We start from the raw sequence: 22,461 nt of genomic DNA, 5'->3' as shown, positions 1-22,461 counted from the left end.
ATTTGTCTTAATAATCCATATGGTCCCATAGATTACTGATCCGCTCTGCATATGGAAACTGTTAATTCTTGATTAGTTATTAGTGAAACAACTGATACTTCTCAGTAGACACTTGAGAAAACCTTTTATTAGTAACACAGTAAATATGGGGCAATATAAATAAATAGCCATGTTTGAATTTCAAGCATATTAAAAGCTGGGCTAGTATCCAGGGACACAATGTGTTTATACATGATTTTGGAATTTATTCCTTATCTATTCTAGTCAGTCCAAAAGCAATTAAGGTTCTAATCTAAATTAAAGATCTCAAATTGCTATTCATGGTAGAGTGTTAGCCTTTATAATCACAAATGGACAATTTCTTCCAAATAGTTTCTACTTTCACAAATCTCTCCCTAGCCCTCATATTTGAGACTGTACTGGAACAAGTGCATCTCTTTCTCACACAAAATCTAAGTCAGAGACTCTTTCACCAGCACATCTTCAGTTATACTGTACATTAATGGTGCGTTAACTTCCTAAGCATCATGACCTTTGTCTTTTGTAGTTTAAAGCTCAGGCTAGCTTTGCTTTGTTACAATAGTTCTTGATGGGATTTCTCTGAGTAAAGATCATCATTGCTCCTGTACAGTAACTCCTCACTTAATGTTGTAGTTATGTTCCTAAAACATGTGACTTTAAGTGAAATGATGTTAAGTGAATCCAATTTCCCTATAAGAATTAAAGTAAATGGTGGGGGGGTAGGTTCCAGGGCAGCTTCCCCTACTCTGCAAGCACCAGGGGCAGAGGGCTTGACCCTCAGCCCGCCCTCTCCATCCCTTCCCCCAAGCCCTCACCCTTGACCTGCCTCTTCTCCCCCCCGTCCTCCTTCCCCTTTACTTCCCATGCTGCGTCCTTGCTCCTACCCCTCCTTCTCTTCCTTTCTAAATGTCGTAAGCTAGCTGATTGCCGCATTCAGGAGGCAGGGGAGGGAGAGGGATCCTGCGCGCTGAGTCCTTGCTCCTCCCCTCTCCCTCATACCTCCAAAACACTGCAAGCCAGCTGATTGCCTCTGGCGGGGGGGGAGGGGGATGCCCGCCAAGTCCTCGCGCCTTCCCCCTGCCCAGGGCAATCAGCTGGCTTGCAGCGTTCGGGAGGCAGGGGAGGGAGGGGAAGCCTCACTCCTCCCCCCTCCTCCTGCCTCCAAAATGCGCAAGCCAGGCAGGAGATGGGGAGAGGAGGGGAAAGGTGCTGATCTGCAGGGGTCTGCCAGCAGGCGGGAGATGCTTCGGGGGGGGGGGGGGTATAAGGAGGCTGCCAGCTGTGGAGAAAGCAGCCAAACAACGTAAGAGTGGAGCATTACACAATTTTAAATGAGTATGTTCCCTCATTGATCAGCAACATAACAATGGAATAACATTAAGCCCGATGATTTTAAGTGAAGAGTCACTGTACTTAGGAAATATTTTCTACAAAGAAGCTGTGATTCACTGTATATTCAAACCATATTAATTCATTATAATCTTATCTTGGTAGGCACAAAATAATTTCATTTTTATAAGAGTAATTGTACGCTGATATTTTACTTGCAAGTTTTTTCACACTGTGCTGTAATTTACACATATCAGTATTTCATTTAGTTGTTATAAATATTTACATGGCACTGTAGTATCTGCATATGCTGTGTGTGGCTTGGTTAAAAGCAAAAACCATTCTTCTATGTATAATATGAGAAGCTACTACTCCTTGACCCAGCTCAGCAACAAAATTTTCAATTGGAAGACACTGCCACTAGTCCAAACAACAGAGGAAATGGAACTAGTACTTATCAATAAGCCCAGAGAAAGGGGTGTGGCTTATAATGCTTTGTGAAGGTGATCAGGTGGAACTTGGGGAATCTCTGACAGTGACAAATACAAGGCGGCTGTAAGCCACCTTTGCTATCTTTTGATCCTGGGCTAATTTCTATTGGATGGACTCCCAATACAAATCTGAACAGTCAGAAAAATAAGCTAACTTACTCTGGCTGCTTATGTCCCCAAGGTTCCATTGTAGCAGCCAAGAATGGCCAGATCCCAATGTCCTGGCCGCACCTGTTTTCCTTGAACACACCCCTGGTGCCTGTGACAGGCAGAGAGTGTGGAGTAGGAGCTGCAGGAGGAATCACATGTGACTGGGGAAGCCCACTTTAGGGCTACCTCAGCTGGAACATACTGGAAGGCCAGGGCTTCTGCCTCCAGTTTCCTTCAGCTTTTTTTTTTTTTTTTTTAACCATTAGCTTAAACATTCCATATAAGCACAGGATATGTGGCAGGTCAGAAATCGGGAGATGATCTCTGAGCTAGGTGGAGTCCAGGTCATTCTGGGTTTTGAGGTAGCCAGGATCAGCCAAAAGACTACTTACTAGTAGCTACTGCACAACACTGGAGTCATATACATTCACCAGGCTACTCTGCTTAGAAAGCAGGCAGGTATTTTTTGCGAGCTGAAATTTCTGGGATACTTTTGCAGTTAGTCTACCAGTAACAAAAGCACGGAGGGCCATAGCTGCCTCAGAGAGGAAAGGTGAGTCTCCTGCCCCGCAGAAGATGGAAACAGGTGTTTCTGGCCTCAGTGTGACCCTAAGAGCATTCTAGTGGCAGAGGCCAAGAAGGCGCTCACTGACACCAGATATCAGAGTAGTAGCCCTGTTAGTCTGTATCCGCAAAAATAACAGGAGTACTTGTGGCACTTTGGGGACTAACAAATTTATTGTAGCATAAGCTTTTGTGAGCTACATCAGGTAGTGAGTTTCAGCTGGCAAGACCAATTCAGTGTGTACCTGGGCTGCTTCTGGGGCTCTACTACCTAATCCAGCTGGGGTGATTTCAGCTTTAATTGGTGGGTAGGGAGTCCTGAATCAGAGTCCCTTTGAGTGGGCTGCCGCTTTCTCTGTGGCTTCAACCTAAGTTGTCTAGTTCTGCCACTGCTCCACATCATCTATCCCCTCAAAGATACTGCCACTGCTCTGAGCCACCTATCACTTAGAAACTACTGTCAGTGCCACTGTGCACTGGACATCACCTCGGAGCTGCCACCAGTCTGCAGCAGTGGTGCCAGAGTTTCTGGCACCCTAGGCAGAATTTGGGGACGGCATTTTGTGCTCTCCCCACGGGGCGTGCGGGAGCTTCCGGTTCCACTCCCATTGTGCCGCCGAAGGACCCTCCGCCAAAATGCCACAGGTGACAGCAGCAATCATTGAGTTGCTCTATTGCCTGCCGCTGTTTTCTGCGGCACGTCTGCAGAACGTCCTTCTTCGGCGGCGCGACGGGAGCGGAACTGGAAGCTCCCGTAAGCCCTGTGGAGAGCTCACAAAATGCCGCCCCCCGAATCCTGGCACTCTAGGCGACCACCTAGGGTCGCCTAATGGAAGCACCGGCCCTGCCAGTTTGCAGTGTCCACTGTTTAACAATCCCAGCCGAGTTCTCAGATTGGGATCAGCGGTGTCTAAGACCATTAATAAAGTGCTTAGCAGCTGGGAGGCAGCTTCAGCAGAAACCAAGAACATTTTCTCTTTTTCATGCTCCCTTATTCAGTGTGGCTTTATCCTCCTCTGGTGGTGATCCAAGTAGAGGATGACAACCTACTATTGCTTTCAGTCACTCTGTGACCTTAAATGACAGAGGTCAGGGTGGTGGAGCCAAATGTTCCAACTTTACTTATGATCTGGATGGATGTCAAAATGGTTCCACATGATAGAATTTCTGTTTGATTTAAAAAAAAACCCCTAGGAAATAGCTCACGTGTGCACATACACACAAATTTTGTTAAAAGAATATTAAGGTTGTCATGTAAAAAGTTAGGAAAAGCCAGAATTAAGGTTGCCCATGCAACCCTAATTCAGCCCCCTTATGTATATGCATCATGATACAGTCTTTAATTAAATGATCACATACTATTTTTTCCACAGTTCCCATGCCTCATTCAGCTCAGGGGATGAATCAGGGTCATACAATGGGGGTGGCTGCCTTATTTGTTATATAAGTTGGAAGGGTTTTAGTGAATGAGGTAGGGCACTGCAGGATGAGAAAAAGGGTCTCATTGGTAAGATAGTTGTCTGTTGCCCTAGAGATCTGGAATTTACTCTCTTACTCTGCCACAGAGATCCTGTGTGGTGCCAAGTAGTCACTAAGTATCTGTTCCTCATTTTCTGAAGGCCTGACTAGAAATCCTGGGGTCTGGCTTGCAGAAGCTCTTAGTACTCACAACTGCAACTGAAGTTAATAGGAGCTGTGCTTTGCACGTATATAAGGCTAAGAGTCTCAGATTGGGCACCCAAAATTAGCAGACACTTTTGACTGTGCCTTAGCTCCCTATCTGTAAAATGGGGATAATACCATCCCCTCACCTTACCCAACTTTTGTGAAGATTAATTAAACACTCATTAATTAAACACACTATAATGATGAGTGCCACAGAAAAGCCCAGGATGAAATTAATACTTCTGTCTTCAGAGCAGGGTTTGAATTGTGTGCAGTAAATAAGGCCTGGAGCCACACATTGAACAATGAAGATAAAACAAAATATTAAACCTTGTTTATTAACTGAGCACCATCCAGCCTGTCCACTGTAGGAGGGAGAGGTTCTGGGAAGAATAGTTTATGATCATGTGTTTAAAGATAACCATAATGCACATGCACAAGACAGCTGAATTAAGGTTGCCCAGGCATCCTTAATACTGGTATTTCTTAACTTCTGAGTACTTAACTTTGTCACCTTAATAGTCTTAACTTTTGTTTTGATGTATTCACTCACCATACACGCACACAAACACCACTTAGTTGAGGGGAAAGCCTTTATTTCTTGGATTCAATTAGGCTCCTACTGAGTTTAATATATTTCTAATTGTGATTGCAAATTCTTTGTTAAATCAATGCCCACTCTTCCCTAATAAAATAGATTTTAAATTGCAGTTTTGAAAAAAAGGCACCAAGTCAAAACTAAGTGAAAACAAATAGACAAAAACTCGCAACCACCACAATCTTCTTTGTTTTCCTATCCCCTTCACACTGGAAACATTTCCATTTTCCTAATTGCAAAGGTTTTAATTGAAAAATAGACCATTTTTTTCACCTTTTGAATATCACAGAAATATTGTGAATCCACAAGAATCTAAAATAGTGGACCTTTTTTTTTTTCTAAGAAATACCTTTCTGGGCATTACCAGTCTAGTACTTCATAGCATTTCTCTGCCTGAAGGTTATTTTTTTGAGGTTCAAGCAAAATCCATCCTCCTTTTTTGAGATGTGGAACAATACATTTTTCCATTATAAACTAATAAAAGCCATAAGGCCACTTCTGGTCATGCTCAGTGGGCATTTGCTAAACTTTCAGCAAAGCTTAACAAAGTCCTTCCACCTTTGTGACATCACTGCATATTCTCCTTTCTGGTGCCTGGAGAAGGCGTAAGGGTTGCAGGTAAAAGCTAACCAGGGACAGACTCCATAAAGCAGGTGATCATGGTATCACCCTTAAAGTTCTGTTACTACAGTTTATTTGCCTGTATATAGTGTAAGGGTAGATTGTGTCTTGAAGGTAGACTCTACACTGGGGCAGTTTGGAATCTCTCCATCCAAAGGGGAACATCAGGAAGGCATTGTATTTTGAACAATCACAATCCTTCCCTAAGTCCCTGGGGCACCATACTTTCTTCTAAAAAACCTCAAGTTCAAAATAAGATGCTGGTTCAATGTCCCCTATGTAAAAGAAAAGTTGAAATTCTATTTTTCATTAGATGGAAAAAAGAAATGATTGAAGAAAGTTCTGTCTAGTGTCTTTGGTGCCTGACCTTGCTCATTAGTCTCTCTTGCTTAAAAAAAAGGCTCAGAAAATTTCATTACCCTATACCATCAACCCTCACTCTATACAGACACAAAAGGCCAGAGAGAGAAATCCCACAGAGCTCTAGTATTGACTTGTAAGAATTCCAGGCATCTGCCAGCAGTGTAGTAACTCTCTATCAGTAATGAACAAACATCTGAGAAGGACACTGTGCCCTTTTTGATTCATGTTCTAGTCTTTTAGAGAATCTATTAATTGTCATTGTTTTCCCCCTGCACTTAACCATAAATTGTCCTGTGTGCCAACAGGTATTCTCTGCTACCTCTATGGGAGGAAATTTACCTTTTGCCCTGGTGGATTCTTTTTAAAGCATGTTCCTCAAGATCCCAGTTGGAAATGCATGTATTAGAGCTCAGACTGGGCAGAAATACATTTTAATCTTCTTAAGAACTCCTAATGTTTGTGTTTTATCTGGAGGAGTAACACTTCTCACATTCTTTCTCGTGGCCACTAATAATCCTTTATTTTGTGTGAATTTCGAGTGTCAAAAATGTGTCATGTGCCATTTGTGTAAGTTTCCCAATAGTTAACACTGAATCAATGAATTGCCTATTCTGGGCTTTTAAAAACTAAGATAAATATTTATACCATTTTCACGTGAAACTTTTATAGCGAATATCAAGCAATGTTCCATGCATAACTCAGTGCACAGCAGGGAGGATGGCTGAGTCCCAGTAGGGAGGGGGACAAGATTCCCTACTTGGACAGCAGTGCTTGGAGGTACTCACTCTGCCTTTGGACATGGGCAATATGGGGACTTATCTAAAGGCCACGTGAGGCTCTTGATTCAATAGGCATTGAATCAGGCCCATGGTGAGAAGCATCCTTTGCTGTACCTTTAAAAAGGCAGAGGCGCCAACTTTGAGTTCTCGGGGGGTGCTCGACCACCATCCTGCCCAGATCCCGCCCTCCCTCTACCCCTTCCTCCAAGCTCCCACCCCCCCTCTTCCCACACCCCCTTCCCCACTTCTTCTTGTCCCCGCTCCTTCTCCTCTCCCACAGTGCCTCCTGCACATTGCTGAACAGCTGATCACCGGCAAGCAGGAGGCACTGGAGGAAGGGGGAGGAGCTGATTGGTGGGGCTACTGAGCACCCACTATCTTTTTTCCACGGGTGCTCCAGCCCCAGAGCACCCATGGAGTTGGCGCCTATGTAGAAAGGGCTAGCCAGCATCCCCCTGCCCAGCATGTCCATTCTAGTGAGCAAATAGGCTGTGCTGTGGTCCTACTAGACACACCCACTCAATCCCCTCTGTCTTGCTGTCTTCAGACCTGCAGCCAGTCATGGCTGCCTTTCTCATATGTGTGCTAGGCATAAGAAAATTCCCCCAGAGTCCTCTCCACCCTACAGCACATGAGCATAAGAGAAGCCATAATTTGGCCTAATGTTAGCATAATAGTACAGCAGTTTTTGTGTTCACCACAGGCAGTCAATTCCACGATTGTTTCCACAACAAGTGTCACTTGGGTCCTTGTTTACATGAAGTATTTTCTCTTAATCACTGTGCCATTAACTTTAATCCCCTATTACAGAAGCATGAGAAACATTGCCAAGTTAACTTCAAAATTGTCAGCATAACTTTTGTTCATGAAAATACTTAACCTATATCCTATCAGCAGGTTTAACATTTCATATCCTTGATCTAAATTGAAAGGAGAATAAAAGGCGCTGATGTTTTTGACTGCTCAACTGCAAAAAAGGCAGCAAAACATGCTGACCAATCAGTACGTGTGAAAGAACTTGGTAAAAAGTCACCTCCCCTAATCGACCCCCTTACTGTCAATATGCTGAGCTATCCTTTCACCACAAGCATTAGGTTTGAAGAACATGGTTGGGATAACGTGAGGAAGAATGAACTACCTTTGTCTCTTTTAAATCTGTCCCTTTCTGGGGCAAGTAAGGGGTTTGAGATTTTAATGCAGTAAATATAGAATCTTTTGTGAGTATTAAATTATAATTTTTAACGTGAAGGATAGTCAGATTAAACAGAATAAACATTTCCTCTGCACGTAATTTTGTCCTTAACTTCCGTGGAGTCCACTTACGATACTATCTAGCTATGTGCTTCCTTCTCATCTTCTTTTAGTACTACATTGAGAAAGGGGCCGAGATAAAGCGGATTCATCTGTTTAAATAATGGGCAAGACAAAAGAAAAACACAAGAAATTATCTAGCACTTTCCCAAGATACAGGCAGAAGTTGTTTTGCTCTAGGGAAAAAGACTCTAAGGGGGACCAGTTTCCAAGGGAGTTAAAGGAACTAATAACTGGTACCGTCCATTTAGTGAATGCCATTTTTACTGTAGGAGATTTAAATAAACTTCTTAAAAGGGATCAGTTTATATGCTCATTCAAGGAGTACCCCTTGTTCATTTCAAATCAACCGATGTGTATTATTCCACAGTCTTTGCCCAGGCTGCGACCAAATCACCTTGGTGCTGATTTGGCATTCTTTGGGCAAAATGGGAGCCTGGGATACAGTGACACTGATTTTACTAGTAATCATCATCACATCGCTGCCAATCCAATCGACTCCATATTTCCTGGGTTCAGTTGGCGGGACATGGTGGGCTGCAGGGGGAAATGGCCAGACCTTCTTCTGCTAGTTTCTCTCCAGAAAAATAATTTCTGGAGCACTGGCTCCTCTAGGTTGGTGCTGTGCCATGACAACTTCGTGACATCAGCAACATGCTGCAGTGCTTGAGGTCACTGACATCAAATTTTAGTGTTTAGATTTAAAATCAGCAATGGTAATTTGTGATGTCTTATATTTCCCCCCTCACTTTTATTCTTAATCTGCCCAATAAAAGAAATACTCTTATATAATCTTATTTGGGAGCCATTCCTTGATATCATATCATAAAATGTAGAGGTTATGAAATCACTCTCTGCAACAATTACTTTGTTATAAATGACAAATCCCAGAGGAGTTGTGCCTTGCACTATCTGCTGATGGACTGTACAATTAATTACATTACAATCAACATACAGTGATAGCCTTTACTAAGAGAAAAATATACCACTGTGACTGTTACAAGCTCTAATATATCACAATTGCTTAGTTTAACTTTTTTTGTAACTTAACTTCTCATTAGCTACTAATAGAATTATCCTGGTGTACAATGGTCTCCTGAAACTGTCCTCATTTGGTAGTTTGAATATGGAGCAGCATAACATTTTGTTCTTCTCTTTCCTGAAATTTGTTATTTAAAGATTCCCCCTTTGACTCTATGCTGGAGTTTTTCTGAGTCCTCATCTTCCTGATTGACAAGTTTTCTCCTGTAACCCGTGTCATCTTCCTTGTCTCTTCTTACTTTTGCAGTGTATGTCACCTTTTCTGCTGCTTTTGTATGGTGCTTCATACTCACTTCCATTTCTTTGCGTTTATTCACTACACTATCTTGTGAAAGCCAAAGCAAAAGAGGCATTCTTGGAGAAATGTGGAAGTCATAAAATGAAGGAAGCTGTATCAGAGTTGAGGATGAATACTTCTTTTGTGGTGTTGTTCATCAAGGCCTTGGGTGCCACTGATCATTGCAATTAATAATTTATTTGAAATCATTTTAATTAAATTTGTTAGATGTCCAGGGTTGCACAATCTTCCAAAGGACTCGATATTCTACTTATGAGTAAGGACTAAGGTCTTACTTTTAAACGTTACATTCTGAAAGTATAAGTGCACTTCATAAAATTGTAAGCTCTTTGGGGCAGAGACTTATTCTGTGTTTGCATAGCACCTAATGGATTGGGGTCCCAGTTCATGACTAATGCTCCTAGACACTACCACTATAGAAATAATATATTAATCAGTTAAAGAATATGTTCCGTTTCACAATAGATACACAGTGAAGTTAGATAACATAAAATACTCTTGCTGGAATGTTGCAACATAACCCTATTTTATTTCTTAGAATTCACAACAATAGCACACAAGAACCCCAAACTAAGAAAAACAAAGCAGACTGCTCCCTAAGACAGAGGAACAACTCAATTCACCTTACTCTCTGTACCATGATCAATGGAACTGGAGTCAGAAAGCCCATGTTCCGTGGAGGGACTGCTATTGATCAGATACCAGGAAGGAACACAGGGAGTTAGGCTGGAAGCCACTCAGGCATATGGACAGAGCAGAGCACAAATGTTCATGAGGTTCCACTTGTTCAACTTGCGGATGTTAGCCTCACTGTAGGTAAAGGGAGAAATGATACAGAAGCTGAACAAGATCATGACAGAAGACTATAAACTTTTCTACAGTAATATGGGGAAAAGAGCATAAAACAGCCTAGAAAAAAATGCAACAAACAGTTAAGGTGAATATATTGGATGTTTGCTCATAGCAGAGAGCCTGAAAGCAGATCCCAACAAGATCAAAGCAGTGAGAGACATGCCAGCTCCAGTGGATGTTTATGGTCGCTCCAGTCTGTAGACCGGGGTGACCATAAACAACCACATTACAAATGAAGTCATTCCACTTTGTGCCCAATATATGACATTGACATTTTGTGTGGAAAGTCTCCAGCCTTGCCCAGTGTGAGCGGCATAGTGTGCACTATGGACGCTAGTGGGGGGCTGGGTGTCGATAATTTGTTTTTAGTGTTTATGTAAAAATATTTGTAATATTAGGAAACATGAATCTTGATCAATGGAACTGAAGCCAGAGAGCCAATGTTCCCTGGAGGGACTTCTTGATGGGACGCCAGGAAAACTGGAACCTGGGGAGTTAGGCTGGAAGACACTCAGCAACATGTACAGACCAGTGCTCTTGTTCAACTTAATCTCCATTCAGCCTCACTTTTTGCTAATGAAACATTGTAGGCTGGCTTTCTGCAGGCAGACTGTTGCTTGGCCCAGACTGCATACATCCCTACAGACCCCTTTAGCATGCATAAAGGATCATGAAACCTCTTGCATTTAAAGCGATAACTTGTAATTTTTGTGCAGTTTGCAATACACCTGAGTAGGGTGAGAGGGAGGTTCACGTCACACATTACTGAAATGCAGCCAGTTCTATGGTAGAACAGTGTAGCTGTTCATTTATACACAGCAATACTGTACAACAGCTTCGGCAGAAAGTATAATACAGGGAATTTAATAAGGCAGCAGGAAAATTCCTAGTTTAAACTTGTCCAGTACATTGGGCTAATGCTCATATTCCTGTTAAGAGTCTCACAGGACCTTGAGCTGATTAAAAGTGGTCAGGAGAACCTTGATTTTTCATGTCATAAGTATAACACCTTCAACAGCATAGTACCTGCTGGTCAGGAATTGGTTCAGTAGTGATTCAGAAGTAAGAGGGAGTGCTGTCACATGACTATCAACACCACTTCCTGGGGGAGGGATAGCTCAGTGATTTGTGCATTGGCCTGCTAAACCCAGGATGGTGAGTTCAATATTTGAGGGGGTTGCTTAGGGATCTGGGGCAAAAATCAGTAGTTGGTCCTGCTAGTGAAGGCAGGGGGCTGGACTCAATGACCTTTCAAGGTTCCTTCCAGTTCTAGGAGATGGGTATATCTCCAATTATTATTATATCCTGTGGCACCCTGAGTTTTCCCTGTGTGCTAGCCACTTGAGGACTGATCAGGCACAACCTTAGCTAATAAGATCTGATGAGATTACAAGCTTGAGGTGGTCATTACAATTGGCATGTTCTATCTGGTCATCATTGCATGAAGTAGAATCCCTGTATTGGTATTTTATTTATATAACTTTACACCAACAATCGCTCCAAGGTCCTAGCTAGCACAATCTCATATTTTTAAGCCTTTTAAGAAGTCTGTAATTGGTGTATTAATATAATTATTGCTGAAGAAAGAAATGACTTAAAATATTAATGTTTCAGTACAAACAATATTTGTCACCATGTTAATTGTTGAAGAAAATCATCTTTAGCAGGCTAGATATTAGTTTAAAATAGAATTTTGTAAATTTATCTTTATGACTGTTTCTTTCTGTCATTATATTTTATCCGATCATACATAATTTTCAGCTATTACATTTATCTTGTGTCTAACATTTTTAGAACTGGAAAAATATTAATCAGACACTTCAAAGGCCTCATGCTGAAAAAAACATTTTAAACTCATAAAAGAACCACCATCTTTGCCCTACATCAAAACTAATTTTTCACATTTGAGATAAAAACACTGCATTACCAAAGTAAAAGTCAATCTGAGGGAAAAAGGGATTCTGGCTGACTAATAAAGTCATCTTTATACCAAACGATAATTTACAGTTTTAACAGAAAGATATTAATTCCTTTTCCCTCTTGTTTCTAGGGGTATTAAAGAGTTGCTTTCTGCTGGTCAGATAAATAGCTGTAGATTTAACCTCATCACTAGTCACAACCTTTATTTCTCTTCACACTGGGTGTGCAGTCATACTAGAGATGCAGGTTCTGGGGTTTGCTGTTCAGAGTTAGGTGGTGATTACTGTGGGGACGTTATACCATCCAGGCACCTGTTTCCTTCAAAATAACCAACTACAGCAAAAAAAATAAAATAAAACAAAACCCAATTTCATACTCTCAAACAGAATGGGTTGCCTTTGAGATTTGAAAGTGGTACTTGAAAATGTAAAATTATTAATACCATAAGGTAAGGAAATCAGAACCAATATATTGACGTGCAGAGAAAACTCCATCTCACCAAGTAGAATATTACAACAAAATTATATCCGTGTATACACTACCCTGTAGAATTTTAAATGCATACATAGGAAAGCTCTTCTTTAACTCCTGAATCAGTTGGTAGGGATGTCCATCTTTTAAAATAATGAAATTATTGTGTTGATGCTCATCTTTAGAATTAGATTCTCATATGCCATTGTACAGGGGTTGGGGGATAGGGCTTCATTCCTCCTCCTCACCTCCAAATCCATGTACTGACCTCTCACAACTGCAGGGATGTGGAGGCACAGCACCCCAGCTGTGTCCTCAAACTTGGTAAGGAGTAGATAGGGCCACGCTGTTCTGACACAGGCAATAATTTCACAAAGGCCTATGCCTTGGCATTATACCAGCAAGCTAAGCAAGAGCTGAGCCAGAATGACACTCTGGTCTTTCACATAAGTCCATCAAGTTGGAGAAGATCAGCCAGGAATCTCACAGAGGGCTGTCTCCTTACATCAGCCCAGCAAGCTGTAGCTGAGCCATGGAGCTCACAGAACGTTGTGTCTTGGCATCGGATCAGCCAACCAGAGGTCTAGGCCTAGATATCAACTCAGGAAGCTAAAAGAGCTGGTCAGACATGCCAAACCCGTGAAAAAAATGCAGAAATTGGGCTTGTTTTTGGCTTAATTGGCCTGTGAGTTGCTTGTTGGCTAGTGTTTGGCTTGTAGCTTGTTGCTTCTTTTTTTTTATCAGTTTCCAGCCAGCAGGGTCAAGGGCTGGGAGAGAGTCGGGTTGCACAGCAGGCCCACCACAGTCCCAGACTGCACACCTGCTGGATCTAGTCACAATGAGTGTTGGGGTTCTTAGGGATTGGCTTGTTTTGGACTTGTTTTGAAATGGGATTAGCTTGATTTTTTGCTTATTGTGAAAGTCGAGGTGCTTATTTACCATGTGAAAGGTGGCAACTGTGGAGCTGACCCATAGAACTTATAAAAGATAAGGCCAGCCCAATAAGGTGGAGATAGTAAGGCAGTAACCACACAAAAACCTGGTCTCTGACCGAGCAAACAAGCAAGATTGGTGGGAACCAGTAGTTTCACAGATATTTTCCTTGACTCACTAAAGCTACTGAGCTGGTGACTTCATAAAGGCTTGAGCCTTGACATCAGCCCACCAAAATAGAAGTATAGAAGGAGAGTCCTCTCAGAAATGAGTGGCCTGAGATTACCCCCAACAAGCTAGAGTTGCTGAGCCAGTGAGATTACAGAAGCTCATGCTTTGATATCAATCAAGTTCAGAGGAGCCTAACATCACCGAGAACAGCAAGGTAGAATTGCTGAGTCAGTGAGCTCCACGGTATCTTTTAGTGAGTGATGCTGAGCAGCGGTTAAGGAAAAGGGGGAGCATATTGGAACATAGCTTGACTCTGCTAACACCAGAAACAGTGTTCTCTCTGGGCATGGAAGAGCTCAGCTCCTGAAGTTTCCCTCCTAAGAACATAAGAACGGCCGTACCGGGTCAGACCAAGGGTCCATCTAGCCTAATATCTGCCTACCGACAGTGGCCAATGCGAGGTGCCCCAGAGGGAGTGAACCTAACAGGCAATGATCAAATGATCTCTCTCCTGCCATCCATCTCCATCCTCTGATGAACAGAGGCAAGGGACACTATTCCTTATCCATCCTGGCTAATAGCCATTCATGGAGTTAACCACCATGAATTTATCCAGTTCTCTTTTAAATGCTGTTTTAGTCCTAGTCTTCACAACCTCCTCAGGTAAGGAGTTCCACAAGCTGACTGTGCACTGAGTGAAGAAGAACTTCCTTTTACTTGTTTTAAACCTGCTGCCTATTAATTTCATTTGGTGACCCCTAATTCTTGTATTATGTGAATAAGTAAATAACTTTTTCTTATCCACTTTCTCCACATCACTCATGATTTTATATACCTCTATCATATCCCCCTTTAGTCTCCTCTTTTCCAAGCTGAAGAGGCCTAGCCTCTTTAATCTTTCCTCATATGGGACCCTCTCCAACCCCCTAATCATTTTAGTTGCCCTTTTCTGAACCTTTTCTAGTGCCAGTATATCTTTTTTGAGGTGAGGAGACCACATCTGTACACAGTATTCGACATGTGGGCGTACCATGGATTTATATAAGGGCAATAATATATTTTCAGTCTTATTCTCTATCCCCTTTTTAATGATTCCTAACATCCTGTTTGCTTTTTTGACCGCCTCTGCACACTGTGTGGACATCTTCAGAGAACTGTGCACGATGACTCCAAGATCTTTTTCTTGGCTTGTTGTAGCTAAATTAGCCCCAATCATATTGTATGTGTAGTTGGAGTTATTTTTTCCAATGTGCATTACTTTACATTTATCCACATTAAATTTCATTTGCCATTTTGTTGCCCAATCACTCCTGCCTGTTCACTGTCTGGTAAAATGAGGACATATCAGGTAGGAGTATCTGCAGTCCTGCATCAGAAGAGCAGGTGGTGCTGTCCCTGGCTGGGGACTTTATAGGGCTCTAACCCTTCCTGCCAGTGGGTGGATCAGCACCAGCATCTGATGGGAGAAAAACTGTCTGAACTGAGACCCCTATCTGCCTCCTTTCTTCAGTTGCAAGATCTGTCCTTCTGCTATCAGAGGGGTAGCTGTGTTAGTTTGGATCTGTAAAAGCAGCAAAGAGTCCTGTGGCACCTTATAGACTAACAAAGGTATTGGAGCATGAGCTTTTGTGGGTGAATACCCACTTCGTTGGATGCATCCTTCATCAGATGTCTTGCTGGCTCCCTCTCCCATCCAGGGGGACAGAGAAGGAAAGAAGCTGTCTGACACCTCCAGCTCCCCCCTCTATTCCAGGGACAGATGGAAACTCTGTCTCTGGCTTCCCTCCTTTAACCTGAATCCAGGGGAAACAGAATGGTCTTGTCAGTTCTCTCTGCTCTCCTGGCCCTATATAATGGAGAGGGTCTTTGGGAAGACCATGATTTGCGTATTGTGCTGCTCCATACTCTGCGCACAAATCCACACTCTCTGGCAGGGTATGAGCCTTCATGGGAACTGCTGTGGAGTTTGGTCAAATATTCTCTTGTCCTATCACACAAGATGATGCACCATCACTTTACCACATGGATGAAACATCCGTGGGATCAGAAATGAGGAGTTCCCCACTTCAGTTTTGGTCTCCTTTAACCAGGACCTGTACTGGCTGGCTTAACAGGCTGGGGTCAGGGAAGCATAAAGAATGGTGCAGCCTGTGTAGTCCTCTGAGCACTGGGCCACTTGAAGAGGTATTGACCCTACTGGAGGTAAAGTGCCTATGTGCTAGCTTTCTGTGGGGGTGATGACATTCTTCCCCATCTCTTAGTTGCATCAGTTGCTAAGTAATCCAATTTAATCCTTGAAAACAATGTATTAGTTGGGGTATATTCTACCCACGTTTCTGTAACTCCTGTTGATCCTTACTGGGACAAGGAGAGAGTGTGGTACTTAAGGTCTGAAGTGTCATTACTATTTATAGTTTTCAGCCCATGCTCCAGTACAGTTTCATACCGAATGTTGTTAGAGGAAAAGAAAAACAAACTTTGCTTCATTTATGGCAACATGAAGCTATTCTGAGAGCAAAGAGTGAACTGAAACTCTTAAGCTTAACTCTCTAATTTTCTAACAGTGTTTGAAAAGTGTATTTCCCTATATCCCCTTGCTTTAATGCCTCATAGGGCTGTTTTGTATTCATGGCTTGGGAGGAAAATCTAATGTTTTTCCATATTCCTGTGCTGTCATCATTCATTTTGGTACAGACTTGAAAAGTAAAGAAAGAAGTTAGCCAAAGGCATTTGTGAGTAATTACACTTGCACCACATTTCTCAGGAGTTAGCTGGGAAGCCTCAGTGTGCACAAGGATTGTTTGCCTCTTTACAGGAAGAGTCTGATAAAGTTTCATTATCCATCTGGTATTGGTTATTGATTATAACTTTCTGCAGCACAAAAGGTGGTTAACATTCTAGTTCTGGAAATGGAATAGATAGTTCTGTAATACTCACTTATAGAATTAGAGATTTATTGGACACTGCAAGTTCCAGTACCAACTCCAGCACACACAGGCAGGAAGACTGAACTTGCTAATCACCCCAGCTCACAACAACAACAACGTAATATACAAGACAACAGCTTAATGCTAAGATAAGGCTATAGCACCATCTACTGATGGAGGTGCTGTCTAAAGTGCCCAGTACTGTTCATATAGTATTTCAGCTGGCAGATATTTCACTATGTGAAGTCATTTGGAGGGGTGTTATAAATGGGAGACTCAGCTTAACTTGCCCATATAGAATAAAAAAAGTGAGGATGAAGGATAATCTTTGGACAGAGGAGGGGAATCTTGTTGTTTGTGTATCGGTACCAGCATTTGAGCATGTTAGTAGTGGACAAGTCTTAATAACCTGGGAGTCTGTGGTTTGTGAATGTTATGTTGCATTTTAGATTGGACATAATGCTCCATGGAGAGTCTAATGTTGCTGACAGCCATAGAACACCCTTAGAATGTGTCTTCACGGGCGGAATGGTATGATCTGAACCCAAGTTAGCCAACTTACAGTAAAATCCTACAAAAGACAGTGCAGTATGTAGTTTTCACAGAAGGTTGCCAGTCATGTTTAAGATTTTACTTTGAGTTAGTTCAGCTGAGTTAGCCAGCTCAAGTTAAGAACACACCCTTTTCCCCCCTTGTGAAAACAAGACCACCTGTGTCCATCTGACTCATTCTACATAGGGACATAACAAATCCAGTGTCTGACAGTGGCTAACTGATGCTTCAGAGGGATCTTCTAGAAACCCCACAATGGGTAATTATGGAATAACCTGCCTATTGGGAAAATTTCTCCTTAAGCTTCTTCAGTTAGTGGTTGGTTAATTCCCAGAATCGTGAGGGTTTATAACCATTTTAAAACAAAACATAGATGTTATCATAGACGTATCATGCCAGAGCACTATGTGACGCCACTGTTCTTGTAAGTAACAGATTAGGTACCTGACTTCACGTGGTTCCCAAGTAGACATAGGTACCTAACTGAGCCTAGATACAGGTGCCTAACTTCCCAAGATGGGCAGGGCTTCAGACACAGCCTCCTTGTCAGCCCCTGCTCTTGGCTAGCTCAGGCAGGCTTTTGTGGATCCTGTTTTCAAGTGCTTATCTCTGCACATGCATTGTATAGAGATCATAGGCATGTAACCCAGGCTTTGTAGGTGCCACTAAGGGGCTAGGAGCTTAAAAGTTAGGGTGAACATTGCAACACTTAAGTTCCTTTGTGCAGAGGCACTGAGTCCCTGAGCACATTGGAGCTTGTGCACCCACAGAAAAAAATAGTGGGTGTTCAGCACCTACCAGACACAGCTGTTTGGAGGCTCAGGAAGGACTGGAGAGGGCAGAGAGTGGCAGGCAGGTTGGGGCCTTGTGGGAGAGGTTGGGGCTGGGGTGGGAAGAGGCAGAGTGAGGGTGGAGCCTTGAGGTGGGGCATCCCTGGGGAACAATAAAAGTCAGCGCCTATGCTTTGTGGGTCTGGACCCTGGCATTGAAACTCATATTTCTGTAATGGGGAGCAAGTAAGGCTTAGGGTATGTCCACATTACGATAAAAAAACCTGTGGCATGACTGTGGGTGGCCCAGTTCAGTTGATTCAAGCTCAGGCTGTGAGTCTAGCAGTGCAGATGTTTGGGCTTGGGCTGGAGTCTGGGCTCTGAGACTCTGTGAGGAGGGAGGATCTCAGAGCCCGGGCTCCAGCCAAAGCCCAAACGTCTACACTGCAACTTTATAATCCCACAGCCCAAGCTTGAGCCAGCTGACGTGGGCTCTGAGACTCAGCACCATGTGGTTTTTTAATCGCCATGCAGGCATACCTTTAGAGGTTATGAGAGCTGGGCTCTGTTCCTGGTTCTCCTACTGACACATTGTGTGAGTCTGTGCAAATACCTGCCTCAGCTTCCTCATGTATAACATGGAAATTATGTTTCTGTATCTCATAGGATCAATGAATGAATGTTTGTAAAGAGCTTTGAGTCTCTTGGATGGAAGGGTTTTAGAAGTGCAAAGTAATACTAGAAGGATTAAGTTTTCCACCAAGTAGCCTTAATTTAATTAACCTTTTGATTGCACTATGGAACCAAAATTATTGTATGATCTCAAACAGGTCATCGTGATGTTGGAGCAGCCAAACTTGAGCAATGCTGTGAGCAGGTGCTCCAAGTCATAAAACCACTCACTGAAGTTTGGCTTACCTGCCCCACTCATGATGGAAAGTTGGGTGGGCTAAACCTGAGTGGTACTGTGACCCTGCATGCCAGGTTACAATATATAGAGTAGGACACCAGTTCTAGCCCCACAGGAGAAAACGAGCTGCTACTGCACGGTGAATCATGGACACGCACGAAAGTCATGAGCAAATGGAAAAACACTATCTATGACTTTTTTTCACACCATGACAAGCTTACAGCCTTAAAAATGATATAAAATGTCAAGCCTCCAGGGGATCTCTAAATTGCACGGGCCCCTGTGCACTTGCACCCTCTACTCCTCTGCCAGTGCTCCCAGGCCACATCCTACCTCCCAGTCCCTCATGCTGCCTCCCCACAGCCTGTGTTTAACACAGCCTCTCCTTTGGTTCCCAGGTTTCCCCTTAGGTCCTCTCAGCTCCTTCTTTCCCTGTCAGAACACCAACCCCGCGGGACTGCCTCTCAATTCGTTGCCCCATTTCCAGGACCACCTCAAGGATTAATTCCATCCCTGTGGGCTTCTCCAATCTGCCTTTCCCAGACTCTTTCCAGAGACAGGAAACTGCCTACGTCCTCTCTCCTGGACCTTCTCTGTAGCTTTCACTTGCTTCCTTTACAAAGGAGACTCAGGTTCTCCCCAGCTGGGTCTAATAACAAATCAAGCCCATTATAATCTCCAGATGCAGCACAGTGGACTGAGCTCTGACTCTTATTAATTCTTTGTTCACCTGTGTGGGGTAGAGGCCCCATCACAGATGGGGTAACAAGAAAAGGTAGATAAAGAGCTCTTAAAATTTAAATAATTTATTTCAGAATTTGTTTTATAAATCTGTTACAATTTTCTTAATAAAAAAGAAAAAATGTCAACATGTTTGTTTATTAATAGCAATCATTATTTATAGAAGACCTTATTGTGTCATCCTTACTCATGAGGAAGATTATCTTGCTTTGAGTAGTTCCACTGAAATCAGTACGATTGTTTGGGATTAAGGTTCTGCTCAGTATTAGAATCACTGAGTTGGAGTCCATAGTGTCTAAACTGTGGTAGGCACTTCAGTAAACAGTTGAAAAGACATGCAGTATTTCCACCCTCCAAGTATTCAAAAATTATGAATTAGGTACCCCTTAACGATAAGATTTTTAATACTATCATGAGATTTCAAGAATAGTATATTTGACATTCTTTTTATTTGCTCTAGGACAGGGATCGGCAACCTTTGGCATGCAGCTCACCAGGGTAAGCCCCCTGGCAGGCTGGGCCAGTTTGTTTACCTGCTGTGTTCGCAGGTTCAGGTGATCGCGGCTCCCACTGGCCACGGTTCACTGCTCCAGGCCAATGGGGGCAGTGGGAAGCAGGCGGCCAGCACATCCCTCAGCCTGCACTGCTTCCTGTAGCCCCCATTGGCCTGGAGCAGTGAACCATGGCCAGTGGGAGCCGCAATCGACCGAACCTGCGGACACAGCAGGTAAACAAACTGGCTCGACCCACCAGGGTGCTTACCTTGGTGAGCTGCGTGCCAAAGGTTGCCGATCCCTGGTCTAGGACTTTTGCACCTTTAGGATTCATATTTTAAGCTTCTCTCTGCTAATGTGAGGGCTAGCTACTTCCTTATTCTTTTTCAATTAAAGCTGAATTTCTAGTGTAGTCCCATGACTCCAGGATGTAGGGCTTTAAGAAACACCTCAAATATTGTAAAACTTATTATAAAATTACAAAATATAGAAACACCAGAAATGGTCTCTGCCCTGAATATACTGTAGATTACAATTTGAGGCAAGACAAGGCAAGTTGTTCTGAATGAGTGGACCCCTGGATCTGCACAGAGCCCTACTAACGCCATTGGGGCTCCATGCAGGCATAGACATTTGTTGGCATGCAGTTCATTGTAGGACTGGGTGTTAAGTTTGGCCATAACATTTTATAAGTAAAGCACAGTGAAAATTTTTGGATGAAGTTTTTTTTTTGTCACCTCCCAAGAATGCAGGTTGAAACTCTGTGCACGTTCATGTTGAATTCGTCATATTGTTTCAGTCAGAACTCCCATTTCCTGCGAAACAAAAATTCCAAAGAAGTCAAAATGTTTCCTTTTGACATATTCCAAAGAAAACATTTTGACTTTTCAACTCACAATGACTTTTCATTTCAAATTTTATGCCAGTTTTATTACAAATACTTTTAAAGGTTAAAATAACCTTGAAAACAAAACAAAACTTTTTTTGGTTCAAACATCAAATAAATAGATCTTATGTATAAAGAGAACTCTGCTATAATTAGAGCACCAATGAGAGCATTGGAGTTTCTGTGACCAGAATCTTAGCTCAGCTGCTGGGACTCAAAATTCTGTCACAGTTGCCTTCTGGTTCTCGAATAGCCTTTATGGCTTCATAGACAGACTATGTGAGAGAAACAGGGAGGGAGTGACTTCCATCTCATGGTGCAGTTGGGTATAATATTCTCAAATTAATATTAATTTGTTTTTCATTTTCTCGGGACAGATGGACAGAAGAAAGTTCAAGAGGACTTTGACATAGACATGGACGCACCAGAGACAGAACGGGCTGCAGTGGCTATACAGTCTCAGTTCAGAAAATTTCAGAAGAAAAAGGCAGGATCCCAGTCTTAGTAGCTACCTTGTAGTTTAAAGTGGTAGTTCTGAGGTGACCTGTCAGGAAATTAATAAATAAAATGAAGATGCATGTACAGAATATTTAAAACCCTATTGGCAGGTATATAACAATGAGCTTGTGAGTGACTTCATTCTTGTGATTATCTCCAATCTCTTTTCTTCTGTAACTCACCATTTTACTTGATGTTGTAATAAAAAGTTGGGATGAAGTAATTAAAATGTCTTCTCTCATCTGTCTTTATATTAATCCAGCAAGCACAGTGTTACAAAAAAATCCAGCTCAGATACCTATTTTCCTCTTCACTTACAGCTTGGAGACATAATGTAGCACTGTATATTATGAGATTTTGCTGAGGGAAGATATAACATGTCTAAGCCCTGCTTACCTCATTTAGAGAATTCCAGCTGCCAGTCAAATGTGACAATAAAATGATATTTCCTGTAATGAGGTGAAAGTAAAAATCACAGACAGGAGGTGGTATGGAGGAGGCAGATGAGCCATTTATTTTCCTCTCACAATTCGGACAATAAAATGGTTCAGGGGAGGAAATCACAACCCACAGTGGGTCCCAAGATCAAAAACAGAGAACATAATACATCCCCATTTGGATCCTACTGGTCAGAATTACACAGTTTATGCCAGATGTCAACAGTTCTAGAAATAACCCTCCCCCTCCACCTCCCACCAACATACACAGTCAGAGATTTGATGTAGAGGGAGATTTTCCCCTCTAAACTTGCTTTCCTGATTATAACTGTTCATTACCTATCCAAACAATGAATGTATTTTTCCTGACCCTCTATATTTTCCCATGGTTTGCTAAGTAAACCACAACATATGCTTTGCCTCCTGCTACAGTTTTCTCTTTCTCTAGATACTTTATGTGATCATCCTTCCACCTCCCCACTCCCCAGTCGCTGAAGTATGTTAGCTTTTCATTAATACATTTAGCTCATAGCACCCTTGTAAGGTAGGGAAGCACTACTTTTCTGACAAAGTAAGTAAGAGCCAGGAATAAATTAAGATTTTCTGAATCCTAGTTCAGTGCCTCAACCACAAGATCATATTTTGTCTCTGGCTTTGATGCCTTTCTG

General features: G+C 42.5%; 1 protein-coding gene across 1 annotated transcript in view; it reads left to right on the top strand.

Annotated features, from left to right (window-relative positions):
- The window catches only part of PCP4 (Purkinje cell protein 4), a 76,412-nt gene extending 54,833 nt beyond the window's left edge, over positions 1-21,579 (top strand). The window contains exon 3 of the mRNA XM_030552215.1: positions 21,236-21,579. Coding sequence (XP_030408075.1) covers positions 21,236-21,363 — 128 coding nt within the window. The 3' untranslated portion in view covers positions 21,364-21,579. The remainder of the gene's footprint in view (positions 1-21,235) is intronic.
- The last annotated feature ends 882 nt before the right edge of the window (positions 21,580-22,461 follow it).

The sequence above is a fragment of the Gopherus evgoodei genome, chromosome 1 (assembly GCF_007399415.2).
Source record: "Gopherus evgoodei ecotype Sinaloan lineage chromosome 1, rGopEvg1_v1.p, whole genome shotgun sequence".
Taxonomy (NCBI): domain Eukaryota; kingdom Metazoa; phylum Chordata; order Testudines; family Testudinidae; genus Gopherus; species Gopherus evgoodei.
Note: the sequence above shows the minus strand (reverse complement) of the source record. Positions and strands in the feature narration are given on the sequence as shown.